The sequence below is a fragment of the Triplophysa dalaica genome, chromosome 9, assembly GCF_015846415.1.
Source record: "Triplophysa dalaica isolate WHDGS20190420 chromosome 9, ASM1584641v1, whole genome shotgun sequence".
Lineage (NCBI taxonomy): Eukaryota > Metazoa > Chordata > Actinopteri > Cypriniformes > Nemacheilidae > Triplophysa > Triplophysa dalaica.
Genome location: NC_079550.1, coordinates 5,279,094 through 5,306,285, shown reverse-complemented (window position 1 = coordinate 5,306,285; position 27,192 = coordinate 5,279,094). Strand labels below are relative to the sequence as shown.

General features: G+C 39.1%; 3 protein-coding genes across 3 annotated transcripts; all 3 read right to left on the bottom strand.

The window, feature by feature from the left end:
• Positions 1-2,919: 2,919 nt before the first annotated feature.
• On the bottom strand, positions 2,920-4,182 carry LOC130428121 (paraneoplastic antigen Ma1 homolog). The gene has a single exon (XM_056755986.1). The coding sequence runs from the start codon at positions 4,180-4,182 to the stop codon at positions 2,920-2,922; it is 1,263 nt and encodes a 420-aa protein (XP_056611964.1).
• Positions 4,183-10,680: 6,498 nt separating this feature from the next.
• LOC130428992 (uncharacterized) lies at positions 10,681-15,890 on the bottom strand. Its single transcript, XM_056757321.1, has 10 exons — positions 15,703-15,890; positions 15,423-15,500; positions 15,298-15,336; positions 14,550-14,608; positions 11,944-12,102; positions 11,800-11,860; positions 11,537-11,665; positions 11,316-11,411; positions 11,137-11,221; positions 10,681-10,753 (listed from the first exon to the last, which is right to left on the bottom strand). Exons 1-10 carry the CDS (start codon positions 15,808-15,810, stop codon positions 10,722-10,724), a joined length of 846 nt encoding a protein of 281 aa, XP_056613299.1. The 5' UTR covers positions 15,811-15,890; the 3' UTR covers positions 10,681-10,721.
• Positions 15,891-16,031: 141 nt separating this feature from the next.
• Positions 16,032-19,119, bottom strand: LOC130429074 (120.7 kDa protein in NOF-FB transposable element). The gene is made up of 3 exons (XM_056757441.1): positions 16,688-19,119; positions 16,496-16,579; positions 16,032-16,191 (listed from the first exon to the last, which is right to left on the bottom strand). Exons 1-3 carry the CDS (start codon positions 18,865-18,867, stop codon positions 16,104-16,106), a joined length of 2,352 nt encoding a protein of 783 aa, XP_056613419.1. The 5' UTR covers positions 18,868-19,119; the 3' UTR covers positions 16,032-16,103.
• Between the last annotated feature and the right edge of the window lie 8,073 nt (positions 19,120-27,192).

Genomic DNA, 27,192 nt, shown 5'->3' with positions numbered 1-27,192 from the left:
AAACCTCTCTCGTATCAGGCCGTATGTCTTGTCGAACCCCAAATGGCCCGATTGGTCATGCAACGGCTGTAGCACAGTTGTTCTGAACTCCTGTGGAAGCAACAGCTGTTGCCGAGCTGGTTTGTTTGGTGGATGGCTTATTCTATACAACCCAGAGTCTTTGACTGTTAGCTTATCCCACTCTTTTAACAACAATGACACATCAGGATGTTTCTCTTTGTTGGCGTGGGTGGCACTTTTCTGAATGATAGCACGCCACACTTCTCCAATGCATGGGTCTTTCTGCTGTGCATTTGAGATTTCTGCTGTGCTCAATTTGGGCAACTGCTGAGTGTTCAGAAAGGACAAGTTGCAATAGGCTCTGGGCACCGCACCTTTGGATGCACCCATGAGATCTACAGCTCTACCCCGGCGACAGTGAGGTACTCTGACTTTGGACAGGTGACAGACAGCTTGGACTGTGGTGGCCATCAGGGTTTTCTTCTCCTCATAGGAAGCATTGTGGTTTGCATGAGGACGCCGTGACAATGCATCCGCATCCACGTTCTGTTTTCCAGGCCGATACTTCAGACTAAAATCATATGTTGACAGTTCCTCCAAACAACGATGCCCTGTTGCGTCCAGTTTAGCTGTAGTTAAGACATAAGTTAAAGGATTGTTATCCGTGTGGACCTCAAACTTGACTCCATAGAGGTAATCATGCAATTTGTTGACAACAGCCCATTTCAAAGCCAGAAACTCGAGCTAATGCGTCGGATAATTCTTTTCTGCTGGAGATAGGCTTCTGCTGACAAAAGCAACTGGGCGCAAACCTTCTCCCTGATCCTGATAGAGGACACCTCCCAATCCTTTTCTGCTCGCATCAACATGAAGCACATATGACAGTTTTGGGTTGGCAATTGCCAGCACAGGCGCCTCTGTAAGACTTCTCTTTAAAGCCTCAAATGCTTTCTAACAGTCTTTATCCCACCTAGTCCCAAAAGTCTCAGAAGGATGGTACCAATCTTTTGTTGCTATGCCTGCTTGTGCTTTCCTCTGCTCTTTGATGTCCTTATTTTTCTTTGCCCCTTTACCTGTTTTTCAAGCCACAATGCAGCCCTGAAGCAACTGGTTGAGTGGATAACAGACTCTGGAGAAATCCTTTACAAAACGTCTGTAATATCCACAGAAGCCAAGGAAGGAACGAAGAGCAGTGATGTTTTCTGGGCGTGGCCATGATCTCACAGCCTCAATCTTTGCAGGGTCTGTAGCAATGCCATTTCTAGACTCAATGTGACCAAGGTATGTAACAGAGGGGCAGCAGAACTGACATTTATCCAATGATATCTTTAATCCTTCCTCCTTCAATCTGTCAAGGACTTTAAGAAGGCGCTGTTCGTGTTCCTCTAATGTTCTTCCAAAAACGATAACGTCATCCAGATACACCAGCACTTCCAGTAGGTTCATATCACCAACAGTCCTTTCCATAATTCGTTGAAATGTGGCCGGGGCCCCACAAATCCCCTGCGGCATCCGCTCAAACTGATAAAACCCTGCTGGGCAAGTGAAGGCTGTCTTCTCTTTATCAACAGCAGCTAAAGGGATCTGATAATAGCCGCTTCTGAGGTCTAGCACACTGAACCACTGGCTTCCACCCAGGCAGGAAAAAGCATCTTCTACAACAGGGACTGTATACTGGTCCGTAATCGTTCTCCTGTTTAACGTCCTATAGTCCACACACATTCGTATGGTGCCGTTTTTCTTGCGAACCACAACTATTGGAGAAGCATAGGGACTCCTGGAGTCTGAAATGATTCCAGCCTCTTTGAGATCATTCAGATGCTTCCTCACATCCTCCAAATCTCCTGGTGGTAAACGTCTAGAACGTTCTCTGAAAGGTCTATCATCTGTCACCCGCATGCTGTGTTGTGTGCTCTTTGCACAACCCACATCAAACTCACTGCAGGAGAAGACCTCTTTTCTCTCCATCATCTTTTGACACAGTCGATCCTTCCACTCAGGTGGCAGAGAAGAATCACCAAAGTTGAAAGAGGATGGTGACAATTGAGGTGTTGACAGCTTAGGGCCCTCCTTTTCAAGAACTGTATGTATTACATCCACTGGGAATAGATGAGCAATAGGAACTCCACGTTTCAATGTCACATTATGACTGGACACATTTCTCATGGTGACTGTGATGCGGCGACAGTGGACAGCAGTGGACTTTTCAACAACCGGCATGACCAGAAGCTCTTCAGGAAAACAATCCTCCTCCGGACGGTCTATAAGAACAGCTTGGCTAGAGAGACCTCCAGGAAACTTTGGAATACCAACAACAGTTGCAACGCCGCCAGGTGGCAGAGTGTAAGGCTTGTCTCGTGTGAACCAGACTGTTCCTTTTTTTTTCAGCTGTGTTGTCAGGAGTTTCCTGAAACTTTTCATAAGCTTCTTTTATTACTGGATGAACAGCCAGGGTGTTAAGAAAATGGTCTCCTCCATGTGTTTTGCATGAATGGAACAGTCTTCGAACTATAGAGGTGTTCGTGCCGACCACAACGGAAACATCCCCTTTCATGACCGGATCTGGACACACAAGCACAAGTGTTTCTACGGTCTCAGCTACTCCCACTACATCTCCAGTAAACTCAAGCTTCAAGCACATATAACCATTATATGGATACTCCTTTGCGCTGAGGCCCCAAATCTCCAGGCACTCAATAGGGGTCAAAGGCAGGTGCTTCAGATACTTGTCATAAAAGGAGCGATACAGTAGGGTAACTTGAGACCCGCTATCAAGTAACGCTTTGGCGTAAATGCCCTCAATTTGTACTGAGACAATAGAGCTAGGTCCAACTAAACCCTCTGGCAAGTTAACCTTCTTTTCTGGTAGCGTGTGACACCTTGTGGAACGTATCTTCTCCGGAGCATCAGGCCGTTCCTCTACTGAGCCCCTGGAATGTTTCCCGTCGGCGGTCTTACTTTCAAGAGACGCTTGTTCACTTTTCTGAGATTTTCTGGGTTTTGACACTCCCGCTGGAAATGACCATCTTCACCACATCTGTAGCAAAAGACATCCGCACGATACTGAGGTTTGGGAGCCCTCTCCTTCACACGTGCATATGAATTTCCAGTAACTTTCTGGCTGGGGTTCTGGTCTACTTGCTGTGACACACTTGTTGATGCAGTCACAGAGGCAGAAAGAAGGCGTGCAACATCAGTCTTGAGACCTTGAAATTCTTTCCTTAGACTCTCTATTGCAGGATCTTTCTCTGCTACGTCAGGGACTAGCGCAGGCTCTGGCAATACATGTACAACTGAGGCTGTAGCACACTCTGCACGTCTACCAATAGCTAAAGACGCACCCTTCTTTACAATCGGTCTTTCAAGGATCATCTCCTCTTCTTCTCTTACATCCCGAAGCAAATCAGTAAAACTGGGAGGAGGCTTAAGTTTGTAAGTGAGTCTTATGCGAAGGGCTACGAGGTCATGGGCCAGGGAGCCTCTAGCAACTTGATCAATGCGCGCTCGGTTCATGTCAATCACTTCAATTCCACCTTTACGATGGACTGCATGCAATAGCTTGTCTAGTCTGAGTAAGTAGGCTGATAATTTCTCACCTTCTTGCTGGAATGTATTACGAAACCTTACCATGAGATCAGCTGCACTGTCTGTGGTTCCAAAAGCTGTTTCAAGGGCTTTAAGATAGTCATTGGCAGTGGCCTGGGGATTAGTGACTCTCAAACCTCGGACAATATCTGCTGCTGCCCCTTTAAGACTCTCAGCTACTCTCTGTCTCTTGACAACATCAGAACACTGCCATTCGTCCAACATGTGGGTGGTCTGTTCCGCCCAGGCGTCATACTCCTCTTCTCCATGTGGAGTGGGTTTCATACCTGAGAACATGCGTAGTTTGCGATAGCCTTGTCCATCTACAGGCGTGGCTTGGCATTTTTCAACTAGTGAGGAGATGGCATTTACCAGCTTTGTGTTCAGGTCTGGAGCAGTGGGTGGAGCAGAAACAGAGGTAAGTAAGCCTGTGACATCAGCTAGTGTCTTCCCTTCATTTGCTAAGAATGACAGCAACTTGGACTGGAAGTTTTCTTTACCAGTTACATGAACACTCTGGGTCTCAGTAACATTGACTATCCAAGGTCCCAACTCATCCCCAGCTAGTAACTGTTCAGGTATGTCAGTCTTAGTCATATCATTAACAGTTTCGACCAAAACTAACTGGCTTTTACTAACGTGTTCTACACACCGTCCTCTTATTTTACAGGGACCGAAAACTTCTGCCTCATCCAGTACCTTATACATAGTCTCATCAGTAACACCAAGAGGAACCCTACTAAGCACAAGTGCTCTTCTTGGATCAATACCTTTGTCTTCACACCATTTGAAAATCTGTTCTGACTCCATGTTATATTAGCTTGACATACACAGAATAACAATAATAAAAAAAAATCACTGAAACACACAGGTGGCTCTAGAGCTTTTAAGCTACCTCATTTCACACTGACTCTTTATGACATGCTCACAAAAAACAAAACAACAGTAAACAAATCCCGGACGAGCCCCCACGTGTAACCCCCCTACACAATTCCTCTTTTACTTTAAGGAGTTATCATGTGCATGGGAAATGAATTGGAGAGAGGTTACTAGAATTTGAAATCAGGATTTCACAGCAACTAAACTTCGAGCATGCGACTCTGACTAGAGGGTAGAGAAGCCTGGTTAGCTTAAATATAGCTATACTGTGTTCATTTGTTTTTGTTTTTCCCACTGTGAGCATAAAACTCCCATGCACATATACTTAACCACTCTAACCATTATTTGCAAACATGAAATACAAATTACAACAATCACCTTTCAAACGCACACACTTAAATATCAGACCACAAAGGTTTTATATATTTTTACATTTATTTTCAGAACCAGGTGAGTTAACCTTTTAAAATGTCCCAATGTTTCAAAGTAAATAACAATGAACCATACCCCGGGTTTTTTTTTTCTACTTTTATGTCTCAGTTTTGTGGTACCACAACGTTGGCGCGCTTGTTGGAGCTCAGTTGAAAATTTTCCAAATAATATTGTCTGTACTCACGATTCCTCGGTAACAGAAAGATTATAGTGACCGTCTGTTCAACCCGTTCCGTCCAATGGTGAGATACTCAATGTGAAAACCCGTCCTGAAGTTCCGTCTGTCTATATGCAAACGCGACACCTCCGGCCTGCAGCACGAATCCCGAGCACATCTATTGCAGCAACATGTGTGGCAGCATCTGACGCACACTAGCCAAAAGTTCACAAAAATCGAATGAGCTTAACTGTATCTTGTTCAAAAATGTCAATTCCATTTTAGTTCACAATGTTCATACTCACTCAGAAACTCGGTGGCAAAGTGGGTTTCTGGCTATATAGTAGCAGTTCGCACATGGCTATGTATTAGCAGTTCGCACATGGCTATGCATTAGCAGTTCAGTAGAATCTCTGTTACACACTTAACCAGCTCCAACACAACGCTCAATCTCCCGTTTTAGTAGGGTTACAAAAAGACAAAAAAACAAGAAAAATCCCCCCCAGGCTCTTAACTTTGATTACCAGTAATATATCAATCATACAGAACTTAGAACTAACTTTTGCTCTTAAATGTCCCTCCGGTTCTTTTTTCGTTGTCACCCTCGGTTTTAGTCTCGCTCTATTTTTTTTTAGTCCCGCCCCCTAAACAACCCGATTGATTTCCCAACTGCTCTCTAGATGGCACTGATTGGATAACAAACAGAACTGACACCCAGACACCCAATACAAAATAAAATGACAAAGGGTTCAAAGGTTACTCACAACCGAGGATATTTCAACACCTCCACATTATAACCGCATTAACACGTATTAATACAAAAATGTATTACACACCAGGGACAATTAAACTGGCGCATATTTCAGGATATATTGCAATTCTGATAACAGAACACAAAATAACATATAAATTTAACAGGGTGCTACACTTGTGTCAAGCTATGCTTCACGTTTAAAAGCTGTTATAACTGTAAAAGGATGTTGTACTAACTACTAAGATTGAATGTCACTTGGGGGTTGAATAAAACTGATAATGATGTGAGCTCAGAAAAGACATTTGTGATTATTTCATTATAAATGTTATGTTATATTTGTCTGACCTACACGGGCCTCTTTGATTTAATTGTAAGCAGGATGACTGAATGATCATAATCAATGTCAAACCGACCAAAACAATCAATTTCAGTGGGGAGTGAATAATTTTGAACACAACTGTAAATATATTTATTACAATAGACAGTGCGAGTTTTATATATTTGGGGGGGCAACCCTCGGATGAAGGGGGATGTGTCCCCTCCGTACCCCCGGGATATACGCCCATGCCCGCGTGTTGTTTTCTGAGTAAGGAATAAACAAATGTAGGTAGCGTTGATGTGCTTCTATGTTTTTTTAAAACCGGAGGGGCAACTTTCTGACGAGGCTGAATCCAGCTTCTTATTCGCAGTTTCTTATTGACGCTATCCGTTCCACCTTAAAAACGCGAAGCATCCGCTTTTCCAGTTTCTTATTCACGCTTAGCTTAGGGACCATCTCGCATTTCTCTTCTTTTACGTTTTTAAAAAAAAAAATGTTTTGTGTGTGTGTTTCTGTGTGTGTGTGGACTTGTGTGTGTCTGTGGACGTGTCTGCATGTGCGCGCGCACGCCCGTGTGTGAGAGAGAGAGAGAGAGAGAGAGAGAGAGTGCACAGAGGATGGGGTGCTGCTTGCTGTCTAAGTCATCATGCTGAATGCCCCCTGAGATGACCGTGAACTTCACGTGGAACCTCCATCACCCACTCCCCTTACCATCCTCAATATTACTTTGATAGAACAGTTTTTAGGCAGCCTATCTCCACCATGAATATTAATCAAATCCAAAAGTACCTAAATGTTTGCAAGTGCAATATTCTAGTGTAGAGCATGAAATACGGTTTATGCAAAATTGAGTAAATAACGTGTATATTTGTAAAAAGCATAGTATACACAGTTTTGTTATACTTTGCATATATATCATCAACTGTCCCTCTTACCTCGTAATATGTAAATGAATTATTTTCTACATTGATGTATTTTATTTTTAATGAACAGATATATTTTTTTCCATTTCCTGTGTTTGTCTATACTGTATTTTTTCATTCTGAGCTCCTGAAACCACAATACGTTGCTTGTCTGTGTGTGCACAATTGGAAAATAAAGCTTATTTGAATTTTTTTCTGATCAATTGCTCTTATACAATTTATTTTACTCTTCTTGGTCTCAGCCAGCGCGTTATACACACATTATATTACTTCTATGTAGTTACATGTATATATATTTATGTAAATGCTTGTCAATTGTTCTATGTACAGAAAATGTCTAATGTCAGAACTGTGTTTTTGTACAAGTATGTCTTTGATGGTGCGTTAAAAGCTCCACAGCTAGGTAATACCTTGTCTTGATGACTACCGTCATGCACGAAAACAGACATTTTTACTGTAGCATTTTGAAGTTATGGACCCCTGAAGTTGGCACATCTCACAATACTCTTCAATGGACCGTTGCACGTATGAGTCATTTTGAAGTGCTACATCTCAAAAACTTTTAAGGGTGCGTTGAAAGTTCCACCTAGAGGTTATACCCAGTATCCTTGACTACCACCTAGCCAAAAAACAGACATTTTTACTGTAGCATTTTGAAGTAATGGACCCCTGAAGTTGGCACATCTCACAATACTCTTCAATGGACCGGTGCACGTATGAGTCATTTTGAAGTGCTACATCTCAAAAACTTTTAAGGGTGCGTTGAAAGTTCCACATAGGGGTTATACCCAGTATCCTTGACTACCACCTAGCCAAAAAGCAGACATTTTTACTGTAGCATTTTGAAGTTAAGGACCCCTGAAGTTGGCACATCTCACAATACTCTTCAATTGACCGTTGCACTTATGGGTCACTTTGAGATGCTACATCTCAAAAACTTTTATGGGTGCGTTGAAAGTTCCACATAGGGGTTATACCCAGTATCCTTGACTACCACCTAGCCAAAAAGCAGACATTTTTACTGTAGCATTTTGAAGTAATGGACCCCTGAAGTTGGCACATCTCACAATACTCTTCAATGGCCCGTCGCACTTATGGGTCACTTTGAGATGCTACATCTCAAAAACTTTTATGGGTGCGTTGAAAGTTCCACCTAGGGGATATACCCAGTATTCTTGACTACCACATAGCCAAAAAGCAGACATTTTTACTGTAGCATTTTGAAGTTATGGACCCCTGAAGTTGGCACATCTCACAATACTCTTCAATGGACCGTTGCACTCATGGGACATTTTGAGGTGCTACATCTCAAAAACTTTTAAGTGTGCGTTAAAAGTTCCACATAGGGGTTATACCCAGTATCCTTGACTACCACCTAGCCAAAAAGCAGACATTTTTACTGTAGCATTTTGAAGTTAAGGACCCCTGAAGTTGGCACATCTCACAATACTCTTCAATGAACCGTTGCACGTATGAGTCATTTTAAGATGCTACATCTCAAAAACTTTTAAGGGTGTGTTGAAAGTTCCACATAGGGGTTATACCCAGTATCCTTGACTACCACCTAGCCAAAAAGCAGACATTTTTACTGTAGCATTTTGAAGTTATGGACCCCTGAAGTTGGCATATCTCACAATACTCTTCAATTGGCCAATGTCAATGGTTAATGCAAAAGCAGGGATGATTCTGTCGCTGTCCAAGGTGCTGCAAATTATATCACAAAAAGGATTAGAAAACTCAACATTATAAAAAATAATTCTGTTTATATTATCATAGAGGATGTTATCATTATTTTAAATTTTATATATCCTACTGTACATAAAAACGTTAAAACGTTCTAAAACAAAATAACTTCTGAGCTATGGCTAATATTTACATATACATTTATGCATTTGGCAGACACTTTTATCCAAAGCGACCTATATTGCATTTATACTTCGGTATGTGCAATGCCCAGGGATCGAACCCACATCCTTTGTATCGTTAACACAATGCTCTTATCGCTGAGCTACAGAAAAGCTAATTTTAATGATTTTATTTTTAACATAATATTATTAAAAAAATGAATACTTTACAATATGGTGCTGTTAGTTAACATCAGCTAAAATGCATTAGCTAACATTAACAAAAAAATTGCATTGTAGTATTTCAGCATTTATCATTTGTAATGTTTCTGTTACTCAGGTCAGAACCCTTATTCGTATTAGCTTGATGTGCATTATTAATGTTAACAGACAATATTTTATTATAATAATTTATTAATAAATGCTGAAATTAACATCAATTAATATTAATAAATGTTGTAGAGGTATTCTTCATTGTTAGTTTATGTCTGTTAATGCATTAACTAATTGTTAACAAATTGCACCTCATTGTAAAGTGTTTCGATTTATTTGATTGAATATGCTTGCCATTATAAATAATCAATCAAGAATTATAAACAAAGTGCTTTATAAATAATAGAGGACATCAATTACATTTATAAATAAAGTTTATTTGTAATATGCCTTTTAAATTTTCTTTGTTGCATGGGTTGACATTATCTGTCCCCATGTGTTAGATCATCTGAAGTCTTTGTGGGACGCTTGATCCACACTGGAGCTGGAGTGATCACTAGTCACCTCAGGATGAGCATCCCAAAGTAAAAGTACTTAGTGTTGATGCTGTCTTAGTATTTTTTGCTGTTCATAACTTTTCAACTAAAAGGTAATATTCTAATTTAATCAGTTAAACTGCAACATTACAAGATCCAATATGTAAATGTTTGGCTACAGAGAGGACTTCAGTGTAGATCAAAACTGGTACAGTGTCTGACTTAAATAGAGAAAGTGACTTATTAATATTAAAAAGGAGTTAGCTGAACTTTAAGCAATTTACTGTGTACTGGTTCACTTAAACATGTTGTAGGTTTCATTGTTGTATAGGTTTAGTTTTCTTTTTCAGTCCTGCAGCTGTTCTTAAGGTGCAATATATTTTATGCTGATTTGTTTTAAATTTACTATTACTTTTCTTAAGCTGTATCTGTCTATGATATGAATCTCAGGAATCACCATAAGGTTTGAAAAAAATGTATTCCACATCCTTTCAACAGTAAGAACTTTCAACAATAAGAACTTTCAACAGTAAGAACTTTCAACAGTAAGAACTTTCAACAATAAGAACTTTCAACAGTAAGAACTTTCAACAGTAAGAACTTTCAACAATAAGAACTTTCAACAGTAAGAACTTTCAACAGTAAGAACTTTCAACAATAAGAACTTTCAACAGTAAGAACTTTCAACAGTAAGAACTTTCAACAGTAAGAACTTTCAACAATAAGAACTTTCAACAGTAAGAACTTTCAACAGTAAGAACTTTCAACAATAAGAACTTTCAACAGTAAGAACTTTCAACAGTAAGAACTTTCAACAGTAAGAACTTTCAACAGTAAGAACTTTCAACAATAAGAACTTTCAACAGTAAGAACTTTCAACAGTAAGAACTTTTTACAACAATTTCTGTACAGTGTTCTTCAAACATCTTTTCAGTGGATATTACATATTAAACATTTGTGGTAAAAAACATACTTTTCGAAAAGATACATTACCCTTGTATTATGTAATCATGAGGAGACCTATTTCAGCTGTTTTGCTCATAATTATCATTCCTGGATTGTAGGCACTCAGCCAGTCTTCAGTCTTCCAGTTCTTTCTGGGTGTTTTCATCTTCACATAATGAAAAGACATGATAACATAATTAGTTATTATTTTTTTATGATCATTTCATGTAAATGTAAAAAAAAAAAAAAATTGTCTGTTTTCTATTCATTAGGGGAAATGAACTGGCAAATGTGTTTTTCTCTGCGGTCCACTAATAGCGTTAGTGAGGTCTTACGTAAAATACAAAATTTGTAAAAACATAATTAGTTAAGAATCTCTGTTTTTTCACCCTGTTTTGAGGCTCTAACATTGTTTTTGTGGGTGTGTTGTAAGACTTTGAAGTAACTACCCATTGCTATTATTGGGTACCAGTGTTACCAATGTTAATAAACAGAACATTTGACACCTTGTGAAACATAATACTTCCATGACTGTGAGTGAAATGTTACCTTCAAAAATAATGTGGCTTAAAAAAGCCTTTTCTGCTTGATAGCGGTTAAATCCTTCTAGCTTTCTCAGAATGGACACAGTTAACTATAAAATGTAAAGGAGTCTAATGTGGCACATAGCATTAATGGATATTAACAAAAATGCATCATGATAAAGCAATAATAAATTGAATAATTACCTCAGGTGTCATCACTTCTAAATTAAACGAAAGTTGTGTCAAGTCTCCCTTGTTGTGGCGCATTACAGCATGCACTCTATAGATTATGGCAGTTGTCTGTTCAAGGTATATTCAAAATATAATGTTAATATTCACAAGACAATTTTTAGAATTATTATTGAAATTTCTTTCTATTACAATACATTAATAACAACAACAACAATCATCATCATGACTCATACCTGTTTTTCAGTGAAAATACTGATTAGGGCTTCTCTGTTTTGTTTGAATTTGAGACTAAAATTGGGATGTTGTTTAAGAAACATTCTATTTGACCGTAACACCCCAGCTCTAAGATCATGTGCAAGTTTCTGTGAATCAAGAAAGAACAAAATAGAATTTTAAACCTTATATTGCCAACTTCTGTTTATTTGAAAACATGTCATGTATTGCATTCTTTACTGGTAGTAATCTTTGCTCAGTTTTCTAAATATAAAAAACTTACTTGAATCTCTTCGTCTGTCAAGACAGATTCCAGTAAGCATTCTTTCGCAACAGCCCTTGTTCTATAATAAAAATGCAGATATTCCATCTTAGATTGTGTGTAACATCAAGGAAACATAAGTGAGCAAGGTATAAACCGACCAACCTTTTTAAATGATAGGGCAGTTTCATTTGACATCCACAGTTAAATGAAGAATCAGTGCCTAGTTCAGTTAGATGTATTCCTGCACAGTCTGTGTGAAGCCAACCATGACAGGAATCGCACTGTATCCATGGCACATTCCTCACCTCAGAGTTCATGGTTCTGTAAGTGGAAACAAACAGGTCAATCTTTATACATATTTATTTGTTGTATATGTATGTATGTCTGTATGTGTAGTGCTTCACAAATACAATATACTGTCATTTGTGTTATTACTGTATAAGTTAGTTATGTATTCACAGTAGTTTTTCTAATGCTAAAATATTGTAGTATCGCTGTTGTTATCCATGAATTGTATAATTTACTTTGATAAGAGAAAGGAAGAGAGATATAATTATTTATGAACCATGGACATGGCAGTAGACCATGATGCTGGGTGCTTAATACACGAATTTCAGAGCACAATAATTACTGCATCTTGCTGTGTTCTGCTCATGCAAAGCAAAGTGAAATAATATATGCTACGGCTAAATTGTGCTGAAAGATTAAAACACCTATTCCTATTAAGCTAACTTTATTTGCATTCATTAATTGAAAAATTAAATTGTAAAGGATGAATGTTAAATTTTATTCATTTCTGTCCTCTCAGAGAAGTTGAGTGTACCATGTCAAAATTGGGTGTAAAACCCCTAATTCAAGTTGTTTCAAACCCAGACTCAATCATTTCAGAACTGTAGGTTGCTTGAGTTTATTTTACTAATAAATTACAAATGAATTGTAATGATTAAGCAATTGACAGATTTTAAAAAATACTTGTGTTTTCTCTAATATGACAACTGCTCCAATAAATTCATTAAGCACTATATATACACACACACACACACACATATAAATATATATACATTTATATGTACATACATGCATACACGTATGCACACACATACAGTATTGTTCAAAATAATAGCAGTACAATGTGACTAACCAGAATAATCAAGGTTTTTAGTTTATTTTTTATTGCTACGTGGCAAACAAGTTACCAGTAGGTTCAGTAGATTCTCAGAAAACAAACAAGACCCAGCATTCATGATATGCACGCTCTTAAGGCTGTGCAATTGGGCAATTAGTTGAAAGGGGTGTGTTCAAAAAAATAGCAGTGTCTACCTTTGAGTGTACAAACTCAAAACTATTTTGTACAAACATTTTTTTTCTTCTGGGATTTAGCAATCCTGTGAATCACTTAACTAATATTTAGTTGTATGACCACAGTTTTTTAAAACTGCTTGACATCTGTGTGGCATGGAGTCAACCAACTTGTGGCACCTCTCAGCTGTTATTCCACTCCATGATTCTTTAACAACATTCCACAATTCATTCACATTTCTTGGTTTTGCTTCAGAAACAGCATTTTTGATATCACCCCACAAGTTCTCAATTGGATTAAGGTCTGGAGATTGGGCTGGCCACTCCATAACATTAATTTTGTTGGTTTGGAACCAAGACTTTGCCCGTTTACTAGTGTGTTTTGGGTCATTGTCTTGTTGAAACAACCATTTCAAGGGCATGTCCTCTTCAGCATAGGGCAACATGACCTCTTCAAGTATTTTAACATATGCAAACTGATCCATGATCCCTGGTATGTGATAAATAGGCCCAACACCATAGTAGGAGAAACATGCCCATATCATGATGCTTGCACCTCCATGCTTCACTGTCTTCACTGTGTACTGTGGCTTGAATTCAGAGTTTGGGGGTCGTCTCACAAACTGCCTGTGGCCCTTGGACCCAAAAAGAACAATTTTACTCTCATCAGTCCACAAAATGTTCCTCCATTTCTCTTTAGGCCAGTTGATGTGTTCTTTGGCAAATTGTAACCTCTTCTGCACATGCCTTTTTTTTTATCAGAGGGACTTTGCGGGGGATTCTTGAAAATAGATTAGCTTCACACAGACGTCTTCTAACTGTCACAGTACTTACAGGTAACTCCAGACTGTCTTTGATCATCCTGGAGGTGATCATTGGCTGAGCCTTTGCCATTCTGGTTATTCTTCTATCCATTTTGATGGTTGTCTTACGTTTTCTTCCACGTCTCTCTGGTTTTGCTCTCCATTTTAAGGCATTTGAGATCATTTTAGCTGAACAGCCTATCATTTTTTGCACCTCTTTATAGGTTTTCCCATCTCCAATCAACTTTTTAATCAAAGTACGCTGTTCTTATGAACAATGTCTTGAACGACCCATTTTCCTCAGCTTTCAAATGCATGTTCAACAAGTGTTGGCTTCATCCTTAAATAGGGGCCACCTGATTCACACCTGTTTCTTCACAAAATTGATGACCTCAGTGATTGAATGCCACACTGCTATTTTTTTGAACACACCCCTTTCAACTAATTCAACTAATTGCCCAATTGCACAGCCTTAAGAGCGTGCATATCATGAATGCTGGGTCTCATTTGTTTTCTGAGAATCTACTGAACCTACTGGTAACTTGTTTGCCACGTAGCAATAAAAAATATACTAAAAACCTTGATTATTCTGGTTAGTCACATTGTACTGCTATTATTTTGAACAATACTGTACAAACAGACAGACAGACGGATAGATATTCTTACTGGTTTCCGACCCTTTGATAGCAGCAAGCCCCAAGTTGCTGTGATAAGCATTCGCGTTCCTGTAATACATTTTAAGGTGTACATTTCTGTTGAAAATATATAATTGAAACCAGCTACATAACACATTGGGTACACACAAAACTTTTACTTTTCAATTATTTCTTGTTTTAATCTACATCTTAAAATAGTAGAGGACATGTAGTAAATAAATATAATTGAATAATTAATTATTATGACAACATTGGACATCTTTATGGTACATGTCTCAACAGGTGTTTCATCAGAAATGGTCATTGCGGCAGTAGTTCCTTCCTTATGAGGATTGTCAGCAACCTGTTCTTCTGTATGAGTCTGCTAGCAAATTATTAAAGTAGGATGTAAGAATTAATTGTATAAGGGGAGCACCTTAGATCAAGTTCCCATGGCCCATATATGAAAAGAAACAAAATAAAAACAGAAAAATATGTAACGTAAACACATTACATATTTTACATAAAGACATAAAGACACATAAAGACAAAATATTTTAACTCAAAATATTTTACTCTCAAGCTATAACTACTTTGAGCGCACTGGCTCTGTTGTCATCCAAGTGGATGCTGCACACTGGTGTAGGATTGTAAAGTACTTCGGGTGTACAGTTGTACATACTGTAGTAAAATGCTATATAACTGCTTCATCCATTGATTCAATTATTAATTAATTAATCCGTTCATTCACTCATTCATTAATAATGGTAACATACTACCATTCTTTCAGTGTCAGATTGTTCCTCCTCTGTCTCAGTCTGTGCCAGAAACAAATAAATGAATCAATTTAAAAATATGGTAAAAACATTTTTTTAAATGTAATTGCATATTTTATAATACATACTTTAGGAGGTGTGTCATCGTCACTGATAGTTATTTCAGCTGACTCTACTTCCGCTTCAGGCTTCTCTTTTGTTGCAATCTAAAGAGCATTTACAAATGCGAATTAATTTATCATGTTAATTACAGTTATTGTGTAAAGGTATTATCTATCTCTCTAACTACCCCCTGATAAAGCAATAAACATGATAGACTAAATATAAAACATATATATTTGTGTGCATCCATGAAGATTACCCAATAAATGTGTAGTGTTACATGCTTTCAGCAAAGTGTTTACTTACTTTTACAACTACAACATGACCCACTGTACACTTTTTTGAGAATACACTCCTAAAAATGTTGCCAGTTGCCTGACGGTCCCCATAGCCTGGCTGATGCAGTTCATTCATCCCGTCATAAAAATTCCAATGTTATCCAGTGAGACAATGAAATGAAATGAAATGACTTTTTGACTCAAGATGGTACGTCACAGCGACAGGTTGGTATCTGATTGTGAACATAGGAATGTAATTACATTATGCTTTGTAAAAAATCAAAATAAATTGTCTAATAATTGAAAAAAATGTTTTTTGGATTTCATAATTAAATAAAACTAATGTCTTGCCTTTCGTGACAGAGTACCACTGACGGAGGTAGATTTGGTGGCCTGTTTTCTGGGACAACAGTACTGGACACTGCAGCATCAACAGCCATGATCACAAAACAAGGTACTCCATGAATGAACTTCCTGGATGTGTAAAGTCCTTCTACCCGGACATGCCTTTCTATTTCTGTGCACAAATTTTTTATAAATATAACAATGTAATATCCAACGTTTCATATGTAACCGGTCTTACTTGCACCTCGAACCGGTGACAGATGCTAGCAGTCATTGGCTTTAGCCTCCAAAGCGACGCCAGTTTGTAAGTAGAGTCGGTTACATATATAATGATATAAGTATTATTCTATGTAACATCCTGTATAATAGAGTCTGTCTTAAAATATATTTTGATAAAAGTGTATTTTCTTGCAGTTACTGAATTTGTACTACCCTGTATTTGTTCTGCACATTGATGAAATCTAATTGTCATGTACCTGTGCTTTTGTCTGCACGGAAATGAACGACTGTCATCAACCCAGTTGTCCATGGACTGCTGTAGGTCTGAGAAGTCATCACACCTGTTATAAAATACATTTTTAAAGACAAGGCAATAACATGCTGCTGATTACATCTTAAATGACATGGATTACAAAATCTTAATAAAATCAAAAGAATTTATTATTTACAATATGGCAACATTCCAGCAACTGTTTTGTAATTGCGGGGAAGGGCATTTCTTGTTGTTACATACAGACATTCTTTCACTGGAATGGATGTAGTCGAGTCTGGAAACCACAAAGTCATGTTCGGTTCCGAAAGCATTCCACATGCGATTTCCTTGGAAACGATCGATGTTCTGTAACCAGGAGATCTTGCCCTGAGACCACTGTCCGACTAAGAAGTGCCGAAACACCTCCAACAATGTGCTCATCCATCTGTCTTTTGTTTTTATTTGTTCTACCTCTGCAAGAATGAATGGTCTTGTCTTCATTGCCAGGTACAGAATGTACAGTAAGTTGTCTATTGTGCAGGTGTTAGTCAATTTAATGGACTGTTGTCCCAGCTTTCCATGAGCAGCCCATGGAGGAGATGTGAAAGATCCCTTTGTGGGTTTCTGAGCCTTTGGGGAGTTGAAGTATTTGGATTTCTTTTTCTTCTGCCGTTTTTTCCCCCATTTCTCCTCCTGACTTAATGGTTGATCAATTTCTGTCAGTTCCTTGTTCTTTAGTACACCCTGGCGAATTTTTGTAATCTTCACACCACGTACTCGACCAGAAATGAACTCCTGCATGGTTTGGATAAAGTCTCCAGGACGTCTGTGTAGTTGGTTTTTCAACACTATTGTTTTTGTGGTGCGGAACCAGTTCTCTGCTTCACTGTTGGTGTCTCTTGTTCGACCTAACTGGTTTAACATAATTCCGGTCCAAAGTGGAAGAGTTGCCAAGTATCGACTGACTATGTCGATCAAACCAGGGCAATAGTAAGGATTGGGGGGAGCTACAAATGCCTTCCTTGTCTGTCTCTTTCTTGTTGTTCCTGAGAGTACATCTTCAAAGCATCTCACAAAAGGGGAGTCATGCCTGATTGTTTTCGGGGTTGTGTCTGTGAATAGGTCTGCTTCTTCTGTTGGTGTTATTTCAGTTTCCACATCGGCAATAATAGACTGATTTTCAATTGCAGTCTTCAGGTTATTTATACTCTCCTGGCAGTTTGTATGTGTGGCCTCAGAAAAAACAGTTCCAATGTCGGTTAGCAGAGCTTTTATCTCATTCAGTGTTGTGGCATTTTGCAGCAGTGCCATGGAGTAAAGGAAGAGGTCCTTTGTTGGCTTTCCACATTTTACTTTAGACACCTTACAGCAAAGTATCTTTATCATGTGTGCTGCACATATGTGCACAACAGTGAACGAGCACTTTATTTTCCCTTCCGTGACCTGAAGACACCGCTGCAAGTACGTGTGCACATCAATCTGACAGAAAGCTTGGATACACGCATGAATAATTGCCCAACTAAAGTCTGTCTCAACTTTTTGAGGATGGAGGTGCTGTCTGAACATTTTACAATAATCACGTGACAGACAAGTAAGCCAGTGCTGTATTGTAGGTGTGCTCTGGTCAGAAGAGAGCATCTCTGCTACGGCAACAACTGTTGTTTCTGTAGTGGATATAACTGGACAGCAAAGTGCATAATACAGTATACTTTTGCAGTCTTTAGGTTTGGCCACAACAGTTCCAGTTGCATCGAGGTAGAGGAAGAGTTTGCCTTCTTTCTGGAAGTCTTTCAGAAGCTGGAGTTGATCAACAGAGTACATGTGTGTGATAAAGGGTGACATTGCCACAAACTGTATATACTGATGCTGTAACGGACTGAAATTTAGGTTCAAGTCTTGATGGTTCTGAATTTCGATACAATCCAGAAATGGATTTGTGTCTAATCTATTTTCCAGGTTTTTTTCACTGGAGATTTTCTGCAGTACTGTGAGCGGAGGCACCTCATTTGTGTTTCCCTCAATTAGTTTCTGTTCATCTGCAGCTGCAATTGTTTTGGTGTGAAGGTGCATGGGCGTTAATTGTCTCAGCTTCTCCTTCAATGTTTTTCTTTCACTTTTACTAGTGCGTCTTCGAAATGTGAAGCCTGTAGAATGATCTGTTTGGCCAGACACTTCCACCTTAACCAGGACACAGTCTGCATCTTTGGCAGGTTCATCAAAAATGCTGAAATTAAACTGTGCACAACCGGGAAATTTGCAACTGGCCTTTCCTTGCCAGAATGGACACAATTTTTTTCTTGACTGACACTGAATAGCTTTATTGTACGAAAATGACAGAACACAGTTGCTTATGTGACCGAGTTTTTCTGAAAGCATGTCTGTCCAGCCAGCTTTAAGGATTCTATATCCTTGTCTTTTGGATGGTTTTATTCTGTTCCACTCATCTTTTGACAGCTGTAATTGTAATTCGGGGGGGCACTGCTTAGCCTGTAACTCCTCTTCTGTACAAGATGTATGCTTTTGTTCATCCTGCTCTCCCCCTTCCTTTTCAATGTCACCAGACTGTGGTGAATCAGGATTCCCAAAGTTAAGTTTTGTCCCCCGTAATGGTAAACTTGTCTTTTTTGTGGAGCAGTCAGGACACAGCCATGGTGAAATCACTTTTATGTCTTCAATGCTCTTGTATCCTACACACTTTGGGTGAAACCAATCTTTACAGAGGTTTACATGCTTAGACAAATGTATGCAGAAATTAATTAGCTTACCTGTAAACATCCTTGGACATCTTGCGGTGGGGTCCTAGCGTGACTAGCTGTCACACATTTTAGTCCCGGTAGGCGTACGTTTAAGTTTATTTAGTTAGTTAGTTTAATGTACGAATTTACCTACGCAATTAAAGTCAAACTATAGTTGTAGACGAAAAAGAGTGAGTTCGAAAACACGCATGACCTTTGCTGAAATGATGATCTTCGGGGTCATAATAGTTGAAACGTAATTTTGTAGTAGAAGTAAATGTCGCCTCCAAATGGACGAACAACGAATTGTTTTGTCAATTTTTTTGGGGGGGGCTTATAAAAAGTTAACCATTTGTTAGGAAAGGAGAAAATTAAGTAATTATTCGTTTTTATAAATGTATACCTGTGAGAAAAGGCTACTGTTTTGACCATGCCTGCACTAACTTCCTTTTGCAGTGACCAATCAGTGTCCAGAAAGGGGCGCACAAGTGGTCTCTTGCACGAGTAGTATGTTTAAGAAGGTGTTATGTGCATATCTCTCTCTCTCTCTCTCTCTCTCTCTCTATATATATATATATATATATATATATATATATGTATGTACGCGGATAACGTTTCTCACGCATTACAAAGATTTAACGACATTAACACAAAATCCGTTTTTTCTGTAATCATTGTCAAGCGCTACATTACACAAGGTTTCATGTAGCTCCGTGGTAAGATCATTGTATTCACAACGCAAAGTTGGGGATTTGATTCCAGGGGATTGCACATACCTATGTATAAATGTGTAGAATAGAGCAATTTAAGTCACTTTGGAAAAATTTAAATGTAATCACGCTTTTATTCATATAAAGGCTTTTAAACTATCACGTCCAGTATATTGACAGTTTCTAGCTGTGGGTTAGCAGTTCCGTCTGGTAAACTAAAGGCTGCGATAGAATCTTTCAGACAGCGCACCAGCATTAACTTCTCTTTCGTCCTTGAATGAACAAAAACAGGCAAAATTATGCCAGAAAGCACATATTGTATTCTGAAGCATTAAATGAATATAAAGAGTTATGAAAATAGGAAGCGCAATTAGGGCGACAGTTCTTAAAGGGGCCGCGCAGTTAAACCTACTGTTAAGTCACTAATGTTAATATAAAAAAAAAAGAAATCAATGTGATTTAGACGCTTAAAGATGATTCTACTCCATTTCATATATTTACAAATAAAGACTGTAAAGTGTTTAAGAACTTAATTGTGACCCTGGACAACAAAATCAGTCTTATCTGTATTTGTTTTATTTTACAAATTCCGCCTTGAATTAATGTATGGTTGTTAGGATAGGACAATATCTGGCAGAGAAACTTTATTTGTGATTAATGATAATACAAGAATACATTTTTAGGCATTCTAATTTTTAATAGCCATTTCAGCATCTTGGGCATTGACCGAAATCACCTTATCTCTTGCACAATCAACACTAAAAATAAAAGTCTGCTTTCTTGCAATTTGGTAGACAAAGAGACATGGTATAACGCAGCTGTGGAACATTTCAACGCACCCATAAAAGGTTTTGAGATGTAGCACCTCAAAGTGACCCATAAGTGCGACGGGCCATTGAAGAGTATTGTGAGATGTGCCAACTTCAGGGGTCCATTACTTCAAAATGCTACAGTAAAAATATCTGCTTTTTGGCTTGGTGGTAGTCAAGGATACTGGGTATAACCCCTAGGTGGAACTTTCAACGCACCCATAAAAGTTTTTGAGATGTAGCATCTCAAAGTGACCCAGAAGTGCAAATGTCCATTGAAGAGTATTGTGAGATATGCCAACTTCAGGGGTCCTTAACTTCAAAATGCTACAGTAAAAATGTCTGCTTTTTGGCTAGGTGGTAGTCAAGGATACTGGGTATAACCTCTAGGTGGAACTTTCAACGCACCCATAAAAGTTTTTGAGATGTAGCACTTCAGAATGACTCATACGTGCAACGGTCGATAGAAGAGTATTGTGAGATGTGCCAAATTCAGGGGTCCATTACTTCAAAATGCTACAGTAAAAATGTCTGCTTTTTGGCTAGGTGGTAGTCAAGGATACTGGGTATAACCCCTAGGTGGAACTTTCAACGCACCCATAAAAGTTTTTGAGATGTAGCATCTCAAAGTGACCCATTAGTGCGACGGGCCATTGAAGAGTATTGTGAGATGTGCCAACTTCAGGGGTCCATTACTTCAAAATGCTACAGTAAAAATGTCTGCTTTTTGGCTAGGTGGTAGTCAAGGATACTGGGTATAACCCCTATGTGGAACTTTTATCGCACACTTAAAAGTTTTTGAGATGTAGCACCTCAAAATGTCCCATGAGTGCAACGGTCCATTGAAGAGTATTGTGAGATGTGCCAACTTCAGGGGTCCATAACATCAAAATGCTACAGTAAAAATTTCTGCTTTTTGGCTAGGTGGTAGTCAAGGATACTGGGTATAACCCCTATGTGGAACTTTCAACGCACCCTTAAAAGTTTTTGAGATGTAGCACCTCAAAGTGACCCATAAGTGTGACGGGCCATTGAAGAGTATTGTGAGATGTGCCAACTTCACGGGTCCATTACTTCAAAATGCTACAGTAAAAATATCTGCTTTTTGGCTAGGTGGTAGTCAAGGATACTGGGTATAACCCCTAGGTGGAACTTTCAACGCACCCATAAAAGTTTTTGAGATGTAGCATCTCAAAATGACCCATAAGTGCGACGGGCCATTGAAGAGTATTGTGAGATGTGCCAACTTCAGGGGTCCATTACTTCAAAATGCTACAGTAAAAATGTCTGCTTATTGGCTAGGTGGTAGTCAAGGATACTGGGTATAACCCCTATGTGGAACTTTCAACGCACCCATAAAAGTTTTTGAGATGTAGCATCTCAAAGTGACCCATAAGTGCAACGGTCAATTGAAGAGTATTGTGAGATGTGCCGACTTCAGGGGTCCATTACTTCAAAATGCTACAGTAAAAATGTCTGCTTTTTGGCTAGGTGGTAGTCAAGGATACTGGGTATAACCCCTATGTGGAACTTTTAACGCACACTTAAAAGTTTTTGAGATGTAGCACCTCAAAATGTCCCATGAGTGCAACGGTCCATTGAAGAGTATTGTGAGATGTGCCAACTTCAGGGGTCCATAACTTCAAAATGCTACAGTAAAAATATCTGCTTTTTGGCTAGGTGGTAGTCAAGGATACTGGGTAAAACCCCTAGGTGGAACTTTCAACGCACCCATAAAAGTTTTTGAGATGTAGCACCTCAAAATGTCCCATGAGTGCAACGGTCCATTGAAGAGTATTGTGAGATGTGCCAACTTCAGGGGTCCATAACTTCAAAATGCTACAGTAAAAATGTCTGATTTTTGGCTAGGTGGTAGTCAAGGATACTGGGTATAACCCCTATGTGGAACTTTCAACGCACCCATAAAAGTTTTTGAGATGTAGCATCTCAAAGTGACCCAGAAGTGCAAATGTCCATTGAAGAGTATTGTGAGATATGCCAACTTCAGGGGTCCTTAACTTCAAAATGCTAAAGTAAAAATGTCTGCTTTTTGGCTAGGTGGTAGTCAAGGATACTGGGTATAACCCCTATGTGGAACTTTTAACGCACACTTAAAAGTTTTTGAGATGTAGCACCTCAAAATGTCCCATGAGTGCAACGGTCCATTGAAGAGTATTGTGAGATGTGCCAACTTAAGGGGTCCATAACTTCAAAATGCTACAGTAAAAATGTCTGCTTTTTGGCTAGATGGTAGTCAAGGATACTGGGTATAACCCCTATGTGGAACTTTTAACGCACACTTAAAAGTTTTTGAGATGTAGCACCTCAAAATGTCCCATGAGTGCAACGGTCCATTGAAGAGTATTGTGAGATGTGCCAACTTCAGGGGTCCATAACTTCAAAATGCTACAGTAAAAATGTCTGCTTTTTGGCTAGGTGGTAGTCAAGGATACTGGGTATAACCCCTATGTGGAACTTTCAACGCACCCTTAAAAGTTTTTGAGATGTAGCACCTCAAAGTGACCCATAAGTGTGACGGGCCATTGAAGAGTATTGTGAGATGTGCCAACTTCACGGGTCCATTACTTCAAAATGCTACAGTAAAAATATCTGCTTTTTGGCTAGGTGGTAGTCAAGGATACTGGGTATAACCCCTAGGTGGAACTTTCAACGCACCCATAAAAGTTTTTGAGATGTAGCATCTCAAAGTGACCCATAAGTGCGACGGGCCATTGAAGAGTATTGTGAGATGTGCCAACTTCAGGGGTCCATTACTTCAAAATGCTAAAGTAAAAATGTCTGCTTTTTGGCTAGGTGGTAGTCAAGGATACTGGGTATAACCCCTATGTGGAACTTTTATCGCACACTTAAAAGTTTTTGAGATGTAGCACCTCAAAATGTCCCATGAGTGCAACGGTCCATTGAAGAGTATTGTGAGATGTGCCAACTTCAGGGGTCCATAACATCAAAATGCTACAGTAAAAATTTCTGCTTTTTGGCTAGGTGGTAGTCAAGGATACTGAGTATAACCCCTATGTGGAACTTTCAACGCACCCTTAAAAGTTTTTGAGATGTAGCACCTCAAAGTGACCCATAAGTGAGACGGGCCATTGAAGAGTATTGTGAGATGTGCCAACTTCACGGGTCCATTACTTCAAAATGCTACAGTAAAAATATCTGCTTTTTGGCTAGGTGGTAGTCAAGGATACTGGGTATAACCCCTAGGTGGAACTTTCAACGCACCCATAAAAGTTTTTGAGATGTAGCATCTCAAAGTGACCCATAAGTGCGACGGGCCATTGAAGAGTATTGTGAGATGTGCCAACTTCAGGGGTCCATTACTTCAAAATGCTACAGTAAAAATGTCTGCTTATTGGCTAGGTGGTAGTCAAGGATACTGGGTATAACCCCTATGTGGAACTTTCAACGCACCCATAAAAGTTTTTGAGATGTAGCATCTCAAAGTGACCCATAAGTGCAACGGTCAATTGAAGAGTATTGTGAGATGTGCCGACTTCAGGGGTCCATTACTTCAAAATGCTACAGTAAAAATGTCTGCTTTTTGGCTAGGTGGTAGTCAAGGATACTGGGTATAACCCCTATGTGGAACTTTTAACGCACCCATAAAAGTTTTTGAGATGTAGCATCTCAAAGTGACCCAGAAGTGCAAATGTCCATTGAAGAGTATTGTGAGATGTGCCAACTTCAGGGGTCCATTACTTCAAAATGCTACAGTAAAAATGTCTGCTTTTTGGCTAGGTGGTAGTCAAGGATACTGGGTATAACCCCTATGTGGAACTTTTAACGCACACTTAAAAGTTTTTGAGATGTAGCACCTCAAAGTGACCCATAAGTGCGACGGGCCATTGAAGAGTATTGTGAGATGTGCCAACTTCAGGGGTCCATAACTTCAAAATGCTACAGTAAAAATGTCTGCTTTTTGGCTAGGTGGTAGTCAAGGATACTGGGTATAACCCCTATGTGGAACTTTCAACGCACCCTTAAAAGTTTTTGAGATGTAGCACCTCAAAGTGACCCATAAGTGTGACGGGCCATTGAAGAGTATTGTGAGATGTGCCAACTTCACGGGTCCATTACTTCAAAATGCTACAGTAAAAATATCTGCTTTTTGGCTAGGTGGTAGTCAAGGATACTGGGTATAACCCCTAGGTGGAACTTTCAACGCACCCATAAAAGTTTTTGAGATGTAGCATCTCAAAGTGACCCATAAGTGCGACGGGCCATTGAAGAGTATTGTGAGATGTGCCAACTTCAGGGGTCCATAACTTCAAAATGCTACAGTAAAAATGTCTGCTTTTTGGCTAGGTGGTAGTCAAGGATACTGGGTATAACCCCTATGTGGAACTTTTAACGCACACTTAAAAGTTTTTGAGATGTAACACCTCAAAATGTCCCATGAGTGCAACGGTCCATTGAAGAGTATTGTGAGATGTCCCAACTTCAGGGGTCCATAACTTCAAAATGCTACAGTAAAAATGTCTGCTTTTTGGCTAGGTGGTAGTCAAGGATACTGGGTATAACCCCTATGTGGAACTTTTAACGCACACTTAAAAGTTTTTGAGATGTAGCACCTCAAAATGTCCCATGAGTGCAACGGTCCATTGAAGAGTATTGTGAGATGTGCCAACTTCAGGGGTCCATAACTTCAAAATGCTACAGTAAAAATGTCTGCTTTTTGGCTAGGTGGTAGTCAAGGATACTGGGTATAACCCCTATGTGGAACTTTCAACGCACCCTTAAAAGTTTTTGAGATGTAGCACCTCAAAGTGACCCATAAGTGTGACGGGCCATTGAAGAGTATTGTGAGATGTGCCAACTTCACGGGTCCATTACTTCAAAATGCTACATTAAAAATATCTGCTTTTTGGCTAGGAGGTAGTCAAGGATACTGGGTATAACCCCTAGGTGGAACTTTCAACGCACCCATAAAAGTTTTTGAGATGTAGCATCTCAAAGTGACCCATAAGTGCGACGGGCCATTGAAGAGTATTGTGAGATGTGCCAACTTCAGGGGTCCATTACTTCAAAATGCTACAGTAAAAATGTCTGCTTATTGGCTAGGTGGTAGTCAAGGATACTGGGTATAACCCCTATGTGGAACTTTCAACGCACCCATAAAAGTTTTTGAGATGTAGCATCTCAAAGTGACCCAGAAGTGCAAATGTCCATTGAAGAGTATTGTGAGATATGCCAACTTCAGGGGTCCTTAACTTCAAAATGCTACAGTAAAAATGTCTGCTTTTTGGCTAGGTGGTAGTCAAGGATACTGGGTATAACCCCTATGTGGAACTTTTAACGCACACTTAAAAGTTTTTGAGATGTAGCACCTCAAAATGTCCCATGAGTGCAACGGTCCATTGAAGAGTATTGTGAGATGTGCCAACTTAAGGGGTCCATAACTTCAAAATACTACAGTAAAAATGTCTGCTTTTTGGCTAGGTGGTAGTCAAGGATACTGGGTATAACCTCTAGGTGGAACTTTCAACGCACCCTTAAAAGTTTTTGAGATGTAGCACTTCAAAATGACTCATACGTGCAACGGTCCATTGAAGAGTTTTGTGAGATGTGCCAACTTCAGGGGTCCATAACTTCAAAATGCTACAGTAAAAATGTCTGTTTTCATGCATGACGGTAGTCATCAAGACAAGGTATTACCTAGCTGTGGAGCTTTTAACGCACCATCAAAGACATACTTGTACAAAACTTGTACAGTTCTGACATTAGACATTTTCTGTACATAGAACAAGTGACAAGCATTTACATAAATATATATACATGTAACTACATAGAAGTAATATAATGTGTGTATAACGCGCTGGCTGAGACCAAGAAGAGTAAAATAAATTGTATAAGAGCAATTGATCAGAAAAAAATTCAAATAAGCTTTATTTTCCAATTGTGCACACACAGACAAGCAACGTATTGTGGTTTCAGGAGCTCAGAATGAAAAAATACAGTATAGACAAACATAGGAAATGGAAAAAAATATATCTGTTCATTAAAAATAAAATACATCAATGTAGAAAATAATTAATTTACATATTACGAGGTAAGAGGGACAGTTAATGATATATATGCAAAGTATAACAAAACTGTGTATACTATGCTTTTTACAAATATACACGTTATTTACTTAATTTTGCATAAACCGTATTTCATGCTCTACACTAGAATATTGCACTTGCAAACATTTAGGTACTTTCGGATTTGATTAATATTCATGGTGGAGATAGGCTGCCTAAAAACTGTTCTATCAAAGTAATATTGAGGATGGTAAGGGGAGTGGGTGATGGAGGTTCCACGTGAAGTTCACGGTCATCTCAGGGGGCATTCAGCATGATGACTTAGACAGCAAGCAGCACCCCATCCTCTGTGCACTCTCTCTCTCTCTCTCTCTCTCTCTCACACACGGGCGTGCGCGCGCAC

Coding starts and splice junctions, on each gene's coding strand:
- LOC130428121 (XM_056755986.1), bottom strand. CDS start 4,182: ATGACTAAGACTGACATACCTGAACAGTTACTAGCTGGGGATGAGTTG.
- LOC130428992 (XM_056757321.1), bottom strand. CDS start 15,810: ATGAATGAACTGCATCAGCCAGGCTATGGGGACCGTCAGGCAACTGGC. Junction 14,609..15,297: donor AATCTGACACTGAAAGAATG/GTAGTATGTTAC, acceptor AATGTATTACAG/GAACGCGAATGCTTATCACA. Junction 11,412..11,536: donor GTATTTTCACTGAAAAACAG/GTATGAGTCATG, acceptor TACCTTGAACAG/ACAACTGCCATAATCTATAG.
- LOC130429074 (XM_056757441.1), bottom strand. CDS start 18,867: ATGCTTTCAGAAAAACTCGGTCACATAAGCAACTGTGTTCTGTCATTT. Junction 16,580..16,687: donor TGCTGGAATGTTGCCATATT/GTAAATAATAAA, acceptor ATTTTATAACAG/GTGTGATGACTTCTCAGACC. Junction 16,192..16,495: donor CCGTGCAGACAAAAGCACAG/GTACATGACAAT, acceptor ATTTGTGCACAG/AAATAGAAAGGCATGTCCGG.